Source organism: Cariama cristata, unplaced genomic scaffold (genome assembly GCF_000690535.1).
Source record: "Cariama cristata isolate BGI_N322 unplaced genomic scaffold, ASM69053v1 scaffold30371, whole genome shotgun sequence".
In the NCBI taxonomy this organism is placed as follows: domain Eukaryota; kingdom Metazoa; phylum Chordata; class Aves; order Cariamiformes; family Cariamidae; genus Cariama; species Cariama cristata.
This window is the reverse complement of record NW_009600374.1, coordinates 1-14,875: the sequence shown is the minus strand read 5'-3', so window position 1 is coordinate 14,875 and position 14,875 is coordinate 1. Positions and strand designations below refer to the sequence as shown.

The following is a 14,875-nucleotide window of genomic DNA, read 5'->3' as shown; positions in this document are numbered from 1 at the left end:
TAGTGTATGGAGGCATTGCTGGATCACATTTTTAGCATCCTTTGAGCAAGAAAGCATCAATTCACTATAGTTGATGTTTTAATGTATACATTTGTCTGTGCTCTTTTGCAAGTTCTGTTGTTATGAAAACCATCACTTTTTACAGGTTTAGCATGTATGTTTGGCTTAATAGCTCTGAAATCTTTTGTCTTCAAATTGCCTACTGTTGGTGACCCAAGCACCTTGCTTCATTGCTAAACCAACTATCCAATCAATTCTTGCAGAACTGCTGTTTACACACACAAAAACTTTTTCAAGCCTGTTCTATCACAGTGGTTTCCTTACTGTATTATTGTGAACAAACCAATTTCCACAAAGGTGAAAGTGGTGACAATTAAACTGATGAATGTATAAATTGCACCAATGAAAACCTTTTAGGAACAGTTGTTCATTAGTTTGAGATGTTTGATTTCACTGGACCTGAAAACTCATCCATCTTAAAGGTATTTTCCAAAACTGACACTGTACGCACCTGCTTTGTTCTTTTTGTTCCAGATTAGGCAGTGTTCTCCAGTATTATCTGCAAGGCATTTAAGGCAAGATTTGAGCCAAGACTTGCAAAAATCTCAGCAAGTCACTTAGAGCTATGTTGTAGCTGTATTCTGTGGTTTTGATCAATTACTTCTACAAATAATGCACCTGTCTTCTAGAAAGAACTGCTTACCGATACGACAAAGATGTTCAGCACAAGGCTACCCACCTTGCTTTGTCTCCATTTCTTCCCCCTGCAACATAGATCATACTTACCCCAGATGTGAAGCAAATGAGACACTGGCAAGGAAGAAACAATGTATACAGACTTTACACAAGCCTGCCTATGATGGACTGTTCACAGTACTACATAAATGCTATGTTTAGTATATTGTTTAGTTGGTGTTAATTAGTATAATAATATGCTTAGTACTAGTGTAATGTTTAGGACATTAAGATTGCCAACTCAAGGCCTCAAAATTAACTTACTAGTCTCTGCAAGCTTAATTTATTCCTTTTATATGTGTACTCTGATATTATTTAGTTACATGGAACATCACTTTAGAAGGTTACTATTTCAAGCAATACTCACAATGGAAAATACTCTGTGAAAAAGCAGCCATTCAATATTTAGCTTTCTTTGCATTCACAGAGAGTCCTTGCCTTATTCACTCGTGTACTGCACAGTATTTAAACTTAGTTCTTAACAAAACTGTTTCTTGTTAATCTTTCTATGTTGCTCCTCACAAAAGTGTCTAGGTTCTTCAAAAATTGCTTTCTGAGTTAAATGCGTAGTACCACCATCATTCTAGAACTGGGGGAAAAAAGGCATGACAAAGTGAAACTCAGGTGTACCAGTAGACTTCCATATAAGAGACTAAGTAAGTATCAGGTTTTTAAAGTAATTAGCAATGAAAAAAGCACTGCTGTTCCTGCCCTCAGCTCCAAGTGCTCAGCACTATGTGTAACTTTGTGGCTAATCTACAAATATGCTCTAGATGATAAACATTCAACTATTTCTATCTTCAAACCCTTCTTTTCTTTTTAGCCATGTTCTACATCGTTACAGGGGTACCTTACAGTTTTGACAACAAAATGAGGCAGGGATTTGATAGGCAACACCACCTTCCACAAAATAATCCATTCATCCTGAGATGAGAACACCCTAGGCACAAAATAAGGCTCCATGGAGGGCAGGGGGGACCCAAACAAACCCATCTGCACGTGATCACCTATTTTACTATAGTCACAGTTTTATACAGGAAGGAAGCAGACTAGTTACTCTGCTTTCTATACCCAAGCTAGATCTTTTGTAGCTTAGACAGACTGCAGTGTAGACATATTTTGAAACATAATTTTAGCTGGAGAAAAGAAAAGTTTGAGCAAGTTTCAGGTATAGGATTGCACCAAGTTACCATGTCCTAGATTCTGTATTGACTGCTGAATCAATCATGTCAGAATTTTTAATTTTGTGTTTTGCATTTTGCAAGAATATAAAATTTATATAAAATATAAAATTTTGCATTTGCAAGGATATAAAAAAAAATTAGCACTCGGAATGGAGCATGCTATGTTAAAAATCCTGACGCTATTGATTCAGCAACCAATACATAATCTAGGACATGGTAACTTGGTGCAATCCTATACCTGAAACTTTATCTTGCAATTGTTGCAGTGCCAGCAGCTGCCGCTAGTTAATGCTGTCAGGTGTTTCCACCAGGTAGCAGGTATGTCAAGTCTGACCTCTGACAGACAGAGCAACACACCTCTCCCCCCACATTTCTTTGATATTGTTAACTAATGCCTCTTCCATGTAATTGTCCTTAACCAAATGGCTAGGAAAATAAACAAAGAAGACCTAAAACTAAAACTAAATAAAAAATTGGCTTTAAATTGAGGTAAATTTTTTGTCTGAGGGCAAAGTATCATATTTACTAATGTACAAAGGAGCAGAAGTATTGTTGGCCTACCTGATACAGAAAGGAGAGTACAATGAGTACTGCACATCATTCCTGACAATGTTGTTCCATGAAAGGAGTAAGAACTTGCATTCTCAAAAATCCAAGTGTTCAGACATGAAAGTTACAAAACTACATTCCTCCTTCAATCTAAACCACCAGAAGCAGGCAGACATTCTTAAGAAGTAGTGTAAAAAAAAAACCCATGTATCACATGATAACAGCCCTGGAACAAATACTGAACACAAGTTTTTTGTTAAAACATTGGAGTTACTGAGGAAGAGAAACCATGACTTACTGATGAATATACATCTTGCAAAGAATATACAATGGGCTAGATTTTAGACCTCTTTAAGGCCACCTTACACAAACATACAAATACTGTACAAACACTTGTTGACCCTGCACTTGCACCTATTTCTGTATGTCCCAAAACACTATAACCAAGTTAAGGTTTTCTTATCTTGCTATATGCGCGATGTTACAAGCTATCTTAAAATGTTACGGTTGCAAAGTCAAGCACTCAAAATCAAGATACTCTTCAGATCAGATTATCCATGCAATCTTAATTTGTCGCATCAGATATATACATTACAATATAAGCATTAAATATGTGATAATTGACTATTTTTCCATATGGATTTATATATTTCACTTAGTTTGCATGATACTTCAGGGATAAATTGTAGCTGTGTAATGAAAGCCTGTGGTTTGTAGGATATTTGTAAGATACCTTTCCCATTTACTGAAGATGCTGAGAGATGCACAAGCAAACATTGCAGGAGTCAGACAGTAAAAAGGTAGCCTTGATATTGTTAAAGCAGTTGAACATTTCATTGAAGAACTATATTGTCCCTGCACCTTCTACTGCACCATCCACTGCAATGCTGGCCGGATTGTTTAAGCCAAACTTTCTCCTGATGATCATTGTGATCTTAATTTCACTGAAGTCTCACTTGAAAGTCTTTTTGAAATCTGATCTGCAGAAGTGCCAAACTCTTAGGACATCAAAGAAAGTATTATGGAAAAGCTCTTAAGAAAAAAAGAATGACATATTCAGAACGGTACTTGAGCTATGTGCATGAAATAATACAAGGACATAATTAAGGGTGGGGAAACAAAATATTAAATCACTGCTCAAGAAGCAGCAACAATTCTCTGCACTGAATGAGATGGATGTCCATGAATAAACTGACACATGACAATGATTTAAGACTGTATAAAGCAACCTTATTTCAACATTTCCTAGCTTTACAATGTTCTTTTTCACAGTATTGTTTAAAGTTACCCAATTCATAAGAAAACAAGCTGGAGGGAAAAAAAATTTCAATGACAGTTGTCACTCTCATGATTCATCAAGATAAAGAAAACCCCCTAACTCTACAGCAGAACCTCCACCTCAATCCTAAGTAACTGTTAACTAGAGTTGGTCATCCTTGGTGAAGTTGCACCAAGCAGGTTTTAGCAACAAACTTCACAGATATTTCTGCCAAAGAAGGCAATGACAATGTCACAGAATTCAGGAGTTCAATTTCAGGGTTTAGAGGAGAGCAAGCTGAAGTAGCCAATAGATCCATCCAGTCAAAAAAGCTTAACACATATTTCTCCTTTCCTAATGCTGCTTCTTTCCAATACACTTCCTCACCACTACAGTAGTCTTCAAAGTTCCTAGCCAAATTAATGTCAGAGCTCAAGCCCACTGTGCAGCACAAAATGATTCAATTTTCACAGAATCATAGAATCATTATGATTGGAAGAGACCTCAAAGATCATCAAGTCCAACCGTATACCTGACACCACCATGCCCGCTAAACCCACTAAACCACATCTTGAACTGCCACATCTAAACGTGCCTGCTCCAATGCCTAACGACTCCAACAGTGAAGAAGTTCTTCCTAATTTCCAGCCTGAACCTCCCCTGGTGCAACTTGAGACCATTACAATTTTGATACAGAACACACACCAACTGTGTACTAATTCAGCCAAACTACACTGCCTTGACTGTCTCACGTACTTCAGTTGACTGCTGTACATAACTCATCAGCTACAAGGCTAGTGTGCATCTTCCTGCCAACAGACACATCAAGAAAGAAAAATATATCTAGCTACTGAAGTAATTTTTTTTTAAATCATTTTAATTTTAACACTTTTTAAAACAGAAGTCAAATTCTGTTACTGGCAACATCCCTGAAAGACTTCCAATTGTTTCCTTCGTAGCAAGTCAATCTTTACTTTCACCTTACGGAAATAGTCACAGAGCACTACCCCTGGGCTTGCATACAATCTAAAACCTCAGAGATCTAAATGCCCCAGTCCTTGCCGAGTCCAGTGTTCAATTTTGACAGTTCTTCCATCAATACTTTGGGAATCTGACTTGCACACCTAAGATGTAATCTTCCAGTACTTGGGCAAAAGGTGCCATATGGTAAGGGCACTCCCACTGAAGACTGGATCTAGCCTCTGGGTTCATTAGGAATCTGGAGGACAAAGCCTCTAAACATAACGCTTACTGTGGATAATAAGGACCTTCATTTGTATACTTTCAGTCACTACGGATAAGGTCTTTTGTATGCATAGCCTCACATAAACATTAAGAAATGTGAAGCATATTCTCCTTTCATTGTTATCCCTAAACTAGGAAGCAAGCAGGCTTCTAAGAATATTACCCTACTGGCCAGTAAAATGAGGGAGGAATAACTCAAGCCTTGGTTTTGCCAAACCCCTGGTATCCTAAAAGGCATTTCATCTGAATAAGCAATAGCAGAAAATAGTACTTAGTTTATGGCGGGGCATATTACATATTATGGGGGCAAGTTACATTCACCTGGAATAAAACTATAATGCAGTTACAGGCCTGAAATGGTACTTTGCACTTCATCGTACCCTGGTCTTCCTATACGGTTTGTGACAGACATAGTATAAAACAAAATAGAAGTATTTTCTAGAAATGCTCACAGTCATATTCTGTAAACACAAGTTATAGCAAATTTAATAGTGACAGAGTCAATACAGATTAGGAATGTTCACCATTCTTAAACACCATATACCTTATGAATATATATACTGTATTATTTTCAATAGACTCCATTCTCAGGCTCACCGTATTAACACAATTGTAACATATTTTATTAATTTATATGAAAAATACTTCACTAAGAAAGTAGACAAACTGCACAGAAATAGTACAAGTGTCATGTGCATAGCAATATAGCTTAAAGCATTCACATATGGCTTTGTTTAAATGAAACTATTGGGGAAAAGGCCCTATATGGACCTATGGTTACACAGTTGACATAATGTAAACTGCTTCACATCTTTAGGCACTTGCTAACAATAGTGTTCAATCCCTGAAAAACAAAATCAAGAGCTAACAAGTGAAAATAACAAAAATCCCAGGATAACAGCTGTGTGTAGTTGAAAAATTCTAAAAACTGGTTTTAGTAGTGCATGCACAGAACTCAAAAATGGGGAGGGGGGATTTCTGTGCAAGAATTATACCAAATAACTGAAAAGTATAAAAATATTTACATGTTTAGGATTTTTTAAATATGTACAGAACAAAAGCCCTGAAGACTCATTCTATAGAATAAAAATATAGGACATGATAGTAGTAACAAAAAATAATATAGATTTTTATGGAATTGTATTTGCAGTTAGTTACAAGTTATCTAAACCACAAAGCTCCTTGATCTATCCCAAAGCTTGATGGCAACAGAGAATCTGCTCTTCCTTTTAAAACACAAGCACTTTGCATCATTTTTAAATTTCAGTTACAATACTGAAATACAAACCAAAATTATGTGTGTATCCTAATTCAACTGATTCTCTTGTTAAAAAAATCTGTAATGTATTATATTTAAGTTTTATTTTCTTCACCGGTCATCATTACATTAATGAATTCCAATCTCGAGTAGCCTCCATCAGATGCCTCTGTCCATGTCCTACCCAATTATCCTGATTGTCAAATATTCTACCGCAAAACCAGCAGCTAAACTTAGCTTTCAAAGTATTATCAGAGGTAGTTTTCACAATCTGATAATTGTTTTTGCTAGTCTTTTTCAGTGTCAATTTTAAGACAAATCTTTCTTTTACAGGGCTAATAGGTTTTATTGTCCTGTGCCTCTTTTGAGAAAGAACATCAGTAGTTACATCCAAAGTATTGTAGAAGGCTGGCTGCAAAAGCGCTTCGATAGTTCTTTTTGACAATGAAACCTTAAGAACATGTCCCTTAAATTTAGCAATGGTTTTCATTACATTTACAACTTCTGGAACATCTGCATCAGGATGGTTAAGCACAACAACTGGTTGATTTCTCCGAGGGCATTTTATAAGCTGTTTAGAATTAAAAGGAAGTAATTTCAAAGTCCTCACAGTTTCTTTGGATGCTCTTGGTTTGTAAGGGCCACCTGATTCGCTAACAACTTCAGTTTGATTCTTTTCCTTACACCTTCTGGGCAACATTACTTTCTTTCTTGGAGGTTCTGGGCAATTATCCTTACTTTTACGTTTGAAATTCTTGTTTCTTCGCAGACCCACAGTTTCTGAACTTTTAGACCCAGTTTGTTTTAAACGAGGTGTTACTTTTGTGGTTCTGTTTCGGGTGCTCCATGTGGACTTCTGACTACCAAAGTTATTCCTGTTGTTAGCAGTTATTACTTGCATACTCTCAAGAGAACCTTTTTGCAACTGTGTCCCTGCAGACCTAGTAGAATAAACAGGTTCTACAGGAGGAACACAACATGCTGGATTACAACTTGCCAAAGAGGCATTTGCTGGCATTAACCTACCTGGTAAGATTAAGGCATCATTAGAAGTAAGATTAGTTTGCTTCTGTGCTAGTGCAGGAGTAAGGGACTGCAAGTTATCCAACTGTAGTGAGGGCACTGAGTTGCTTACTGACTGAGTGGTATCAGCCAGTGTATCTGAAGTAGAGGTCTTAATTTTCAGCAAAAGCTTTTGTTGCATGGCTCCAGTTTTCTTTGGTTGACAATTTTGATAATGAGCATGATCCTGAAAAACACTATGTTTATGAACTACAGGCTTGTTTGGTGTCATACATTTCAGAAAAACTGCCTGCCGTCCCTCAGGCAAAAGTGCATAAACATGTTGTTTCTGGTTAACTTCCTGTTGGTTTACTGACTCCAAGGAACCAAAGACAGCATCCTGATGCTCTGATAACACCTTCACAGAAGAAATTCCTTTCACAGATGACTCTGATGAGTTTGTAATTACAAGAGGTCCTTTAAATGGCATGGGATTCAATGAGTCATTTGCTGTACTACATGCTCTCCTATTACAGGAATTTCTTACACTTCTGAAACTGTCATTTTTCCCCTCCACTTTTGACGCTGGTATGGTTATTTTACCATATTCTCTGGATGCAACTCTCCCTAAAACCTGAGAACTATCACTAGGGACATTTGCAACTGTTCCAATTGCCCCACTAAAAGTTAAAATCATTCCAGGTCCTTTATTTAAAACAAAAGATGCAGGTACACCTTTAGTCGCATGCCCATCTGATGAACTGGTTGACGGAAGAGATTTTCCTGAAACCACCTGTAGTCCAGGCTGGTTAGCAAGGTGCAAAGGAACAAAAATTCCAGATGGAGGGGACGGAACTAAAAGGGTTTTCTTCTGTTCCTGAAGAGCTGGCGAAAAGCTGCTAGGATTTTGGGTTGTAGACAGCATTTTATCTTTTACTAACTGCTGTGTTATGATTGCATCTGTATGAGTTTTTAGCAACGAACCAACACCCGGAGTTCTGGATAATTTATCTATTCCCTGTGAATCAAACGATGTTCTGTCTGTCTGTCTGTCTCTCCCGCAATGTGTACCTTCATTTGTGCTACATCTTGTGTTCATCTCTTTCTTATGTAAATGAAAGCCTACATTAGAAGGAGGCCTCTGAAAACCACATGCAGTTGCAGAGCTTTTTAAATGCGCAAAAGCTTTACTCCCTGTCTCGTGACCAGAAAGCAGCTTGTCAGAATGAAGTTTTACGCAGTTATTTGACTTGCTGTAGGATTCTTGCTGAGTAGTTGCTTTCACTTTTAACACATCTTGCAGTAGCTGGTTTATTTCAGGCGATAAATAATTAGCTGCCTGTTCACTCTGCAATGAGAAAACAGATGTAATTTTAGGCATTAAGACCGAGTTAACACAATCAGAGGCATTTTCTTGGAATTTCTCAGCTACGTTCTCAAAGCCTTGATGTATGTTAGCATCCCAATACTGCTGGCCATTATGTTGGTCCTCCATAAAACACTCGCTGTCAACAACACATTTAGATTGACTTTTAGAAGATACAGAGTTATTCTTAGTGTTTGCGTGTCCATAAGTTTTATTAGTATTTGATTGGGCTGATACAACTTTCTCTGTCTTTAAGCATTTCATTGACTCTGAATATGAAGATGCAGATTCACTTCTCCTGCTGTTCTGCAAAGAAAATGTTTTGCTAGATATAAATTCTTTATATCTGTCATCTGCTGACATCCAAATGCTACATGGATTATCTGAAGTGTCCATTTTGGAATAGTTGTGAAAAGACAGTAACCCTTCATTAGAAGAATCCACTGAAGTTGAATAATAGAGATTATTAGTTCCATTACTATTATTCAGGCCACCATTTTGTATTTTCAGTTCAGGAAATAAGGGCATTTTCATAGGGTCATAGTGAAGCGTATTTGTAACAGTGGGTGGTAATACCTGAGGATGACTTGGTGGACTATAGCTTCCCCATGAGATATTACTTCGAGTTCCAACTTTTGTCACCTCATCACATAGAGGTACAGTTGAGCCCAACTTCATTGGCAAATAATTTGAACTTTTTCCTACAACTACATTAGAAGGTGCTACAGTTTGAGAAACACATCTGCTATACAACAAGGAGTTATTTTGCTTTTCCACTTTTGCATTTCCTGAATGAGGAGCAGAACAAGAAAATGGAGGGGAGGTTAATGGATGAAGAGAATTGTTCTTTAAGGTCGACTGAGCAGTTACTTGTGGTATAGCACCTGAAGACAAGCCACAGGGATCAGCAGTCTGTAGCAAAGGAGCTGTAGAACCATCTTTAATAGGATCAGCTTTCTGACCTAACAAATGTACATTTTGCTTACTCGTAGGTAATAATTTTATAACAATATGTTGTTTTCCATCTACCATTTTAAATCCCATAAATTTAGCACTGTAATTTGCTGGAACAGATATTTTATTGTTTTTGACCATCAATACTGTTGGCCCATGAACAGCATTTTTCAACAATCCTAGGCCATAACTTGTTCCATCATCTGCTTTATTGTATTGTGCAGTAGTAGCAGAGAGCATTCCCCCTGTGAAATTATGCTTTTCTGTATATATATTTTGATCTTTTTCTTCATTTGCTTCTGCATCTCTCATATAGTGGTTCAGCTCCTCAGCTTTTGTTTGAATTTTATTCACACTTCTTAGCACTTGTGCATTTTTGTCTCCAGTTTTGTCACTTTCACTGCTTATTTTTTTCCGTCTCCAGAATGCTTTTTTCGATGCTCCCATTTTACACCTTCTTAACACAAGCTTCAGTCCTGCTGGAGTCTTCACTATTCTTTTTTCACATTTATCCTTTTCCAGTTTTTCTTTTGCATACAAGTGGTCTCTATGCAAAGCTATGATGTGTTTTAAAAGATAATCTTTCCGTGGTGTTCTGTAACTGCAATATTGACAACCAAAAGGAAACATACTGGTATGAACAAGAAGATGTTTCTGCAACTCCTCTTTTGTAAAGCTTACATGATTGCATTTTCCACATGTATATGGAATTTCATTATGTCTGTGAATGTGCTGAACAAATGTGCCCACATCCTGGGTAGAAAACCCACATTTTTCACATTGAAAGTGACCATTTACACAATGCTTTGATGTGAAGTGTTTTGTCAAATCCAACAAAGTGTACGTATGCTCATCATTACAGAGCTCACATTTTACTAAAGTGCTACGATGGGTGCGTCTATGCTGTTTAAATGACTGAAAGTCATTAGCCGAGAAGTTACACATCTCACAAGGATACAAAGGCAACTCGCCATAGTGTAACAGCTGAAAATGTTTCTGTAGATCGTTTGGGCTGTATCTAACGTTATCCTTGCACTTCGTACAAGTGAAATTCAGTATCTTTGCAGTAGTTTTCAATCCTTCTTCAAATTGCACTTCTAGTTTATTTTGCAAGTGGCTTCTCTCTGAACAACTGGGATTGCTTCCGTTTATTTTCTCTAGACTTAAGGACTTTCTTGCAGTTTGCTGTTTACACTGAAAGAGTTTTCTAAATCTATCAACTTCATGTTTCATTAATACTTCATTTGGAATGTTCACCTTGGGTAAATCAATTTTCACATTTTTTAGTTTGTAAGCGAGACTGACATCTAAAATTGCTGGTTGAGTCATCATACTTAAAGGATCATTCACCAGTGCTTTTTCCAAAGTAGTATCTGTACAAAAATTCTTTGCAGCATTGTGTTTTAACAAAATAATTTGCTTTTTATCACAAAAAACCTGTTCATTTTCAGATGACATGATTTTAGGTTTTCCGTTAAGTGAATTCTTGAGATTAGTCTTAGTTCCTGCAGCAAGCAAGACTACTGCGCCAAGTTATTACCAAGGTTCTAGAACTTCCCCATTTTATTCTCCTGAAATTAGAAAACAAACAAAGCAAATATTACTTTTAGAACTAATGCAATTAGAACACTCATTACAATTCATTAATAAATATATGCCAATCTTGGAAGCTGTTGATTTTTATAACAGCATTTGAGAGAAAAAAAGATGAGGAAAAAAATGAGACATTACACTGTAACCTTTTCTTGTTTGTTTGTGCTGGGGGGAGTTGTTTGTTGGCTTGTTGCTTGAGGGTTTGTTTTTCCCCACAAAATATACATAAATCTTGAAAAATAAGCTTTAAAGAACAACATCTACTGAAAGATGAAAACCTTGACATTCCATGCCATCAAAGTTTGGTTTTCTCCCACTGGGACAGCCTGTAAGCATGAGAAATCCCAAGAGCCGCTTTTTTAAAATAAAGCTAGTATTTATTACTTATTCAGGATTTCAAGCAAATATAAACACAGTACCTCCTCTGTTGCATGGATCACTAACTGAACCTACTTCAGCAGGAGTTGATATTTTTATTACTCAAGTCTGCTACTCTATTAGTAGCTAACTATTGTGCTTTAAAAGAAAAGAAAAAAAGTAAATCAAAATCTGACAAAAGATCACTTCGCTAAAGGATACAGTATCTTTATCAACACCAAAGAACCCACCACACTGATCTACAATGAACTTTTTGCATGCCTGCCTTTAGTATCACACAAGTCTGAAGCAGTCAACAGATAAAAGTTAACTCTGGTTTCTCACCATATGTTCCTAGGTATAGGTTAATCTTTTCAGAACAAGTGCATGACTGACAACAGTACTCCTCTATGGATTAAGAGGCTTGAATAGGTATGGTCAGCATCACTGTCTCGCTACAGACTTAATGTCAGTGTTTCCGTAACAGGCTGCACCGACAATTTATAGCAGCTCAAGTCTATGCTCGAACAACATTCCCACATGTCAACATAAAATCAGCAGAAATAGAATAGCAGTGAAAATAACTTGGACTGTGAAAAGTGAAACTGAAAAGGAAGACGACTGTTTCTCCACTAGTATGTGACACTTTTTACTAAAAACTTCTTCCACAGTAGAAGTCATAGTGTCACTTTCTTCTTTACTAGCAAAAGTTAGTAAAGTGTTAGTTGAAATCTGATCAGCATCTCTCTCCACTATTCTCCTGGCCACCCTGAAGCAACACAGACTCGGAACTCATTAAGATCATCTTATTTCTTCACATTCAAACTGAAAGAACAATCATATCCTCTCCCTCATTGCAATGAGGTGCAAGAGCAGCTTCTAGAGCTCCAGGCCGTCACAAGCATTACCACTAAAGTCTTCCAAATACTTTCCCATAGTCCTGTGAGAAGGAAATATCCAGCACTAGACACGCAAATATCCAACAAAGAAAATGGAGACTGAAAAATTTTCAAGGTCGTGTTCATGTATCACGTAGCAAGAAAAGCAAAATAAATTTTTTTAAGCATATGCTTTATTGCATTCCTTTCGAAAAGACATTAGCATTTCTGCACAATGCTTGAAAATAATAACCAAAACAGACTTGACATTTTATACAGACTACAATATCAGATAAATTCAATTAACTGCGTTCTCCACCTATGAGACCTGCAAGAATTCAACTATACATTTGACATCCAAAAAAACAAACAAACAAAAAACAAACAAACACAAACCACAGACACATACACACACACACTCCCTCCTTCAGAGTCTTTCCAAAGTAAAACACTTTAGGTACAGGATTATTTCTTTTTTTAAACTCAGTGATACATTGCCCATCTTCCACACAGGGGATTAACACATAGGATATTACTCTACTTTGAGCCTTCAGAAAAGAACAGCTCATCTACATTACACTCCATTTTCACCAAAACAGTACCATACTACAATGCTTTTGGTAAATCCCTTATCTGAACAGCAGCAAGTTGAACACCCATATAAAGAATAAGTAACTAAAAATTACTTGGACTAGTTTGTTTGAAGAACTTTTTTAATACAGAGACGCAACACATGAAGATTACAGGTTGCATGATGCAATACATCATCCTGATGGTATCTGCCTATCATTCAGATTAGGGTGTTATACTGTCAAATACTGAAACATGTATGCCGTTAACATAAAAATTAGAAGTGGATAAAGTGCTGCACAGAACAAGCCTCAGGACTTTAACATGGGGCCAATGTGGTCCTCAGTTGGGCAACATTTCACTAACTGGATAAAACATTTATGTTTGGCAAAGAGTCTCAGTTGGGTATATTCAAACCTGACTTGAGATCTCCTTTAACTAATTAACCACACAAATTACAGTTTAACTTTGTTATTATTGGGTAGCATGCAACTATTGACAAGCACCTGCAGCACAACAAATAAAAATATTTACTAGAAACAACCAACTAGTAAAAAAAAAAAGGCAAACTGGGATCTTTAAACATACATTATCAAAGAAGTAGTCAGACTTACACATTAAGAAAAGACTTGACTTCAATTCTTCAACAGGCTTTTTAACATTTTTCTACTCACATAGAAGAGGTAAGTACGTAAGACTCAGAAAAGGCCACAGTCAGGAGAAATACTGAAAAAAGGTCTGGAAACAAAAGGAAAGTTATTTTAAAAGGTGTAAATACAAGCATAAATGAAAGAATAAGCTGAAAAGCACAAATCCTTCACAATTTTACATGATGTGCATTTTTAACACGTTGAAGATACAAAAACTGTAAACGTGTACTATGTTCTCTCCCGAAGAACACCATCAAATACAATACAAATTCTAAATTAATCAGTGGGATTAAAAATCGCTAGCAAATTCCTCCTAACAAGGCCTATTTTAACCTTAGCTTTGTGGCTACATCTCAGGCATTCGTAACTGGTAAGCATAAACATACAATAACTTAAAAAACAGGACAGAAAAAAATTTTGGTACCTCAGTCCATCAAATTTTAACTTGAACTCGAAAGACACTTATCTTTTCTTAGGTAAAAACTGTAATAAGTTCTATAGCAAAGACCTAATTATAATTTTCTAGACTATTTTGCAAAAGCCTGGGAGAGAGGTAGAATATTACATTCAAAATATTTGAAACAACCAAGTAGATTACAAAGAAGATATAATGAATACAAACTCTGAAAATACATAAGCATGCACCACAGCTAACTCCCATTAAATAAAAAAACCAAAACACACTAAGCACAAGTAACCACTTAAGGTTCTAAGCCTCAGTTTTCTTCCCCCAAAAATGCTCCAATATATCAGTATTTTGTTTAAAAAAAAAGTACACATGGAGAAAAAAGTTTTAGCTATATACTTTAATCTAGCAAGAAATGACAGATAGGAGTAAGACACTGCTAAGTTAGGTACCTTTTACAGTTTTTCTATTCAGAACAAAAAAACAGAAATTCAAAATACACTTCCAGGCAAGTAGTATTTTCAAGATTTCTGTAAAAATTGTTTATACTCATTTAAATTTTACTAAAAAAAATTCCAAACTATCTTAAAGTATTTTCCGTGCTTGGTCCCATCCTACGTCTGTCTGCAAACTGAGAGTGGTGCCTTCATCTCTACAAAGATCTGGACACATACAGGAACTTACAGAACTAGATCTCTAAGAACCCATAGAGCTGAAGCTTCTGCCTGTCAGATACAATCTATCTGACACAGCAAAACGCTGCTTTTGCAAAAATAAAATATAAAATAAAACTAAACTACTCGATCACTCTCAAAGCTAACAGACACCCATGCCACACAGAAAACTTGCCCTTTACGAAAACAGCTCAAC

The 14,875-nt window shown here is 36.5% G+C and overlaps 1 protein-coding gene across 1 annotated transcript; it reads right to left on the bottom strand.

The window, feature by feature from the left end:
- Window positions 1-6,353: 6,353 nt before the first annotated feature.
- Window positions 6,354-11,009, bottom strand: ZNF518A (zinc finger protein 518A). Its single transcript, XM_009710006.1, has one exon. It carries the CDS (start codon window positions 11,007-11,009, stop codon window positions 6,354-6,356), a length of 4,656 nt encoding a protein of 1,551 aa, XP_009708308.1.
- Between the last annotated feature and the right edge of the window lie 3,866 nt (window positions 11,010-14,875).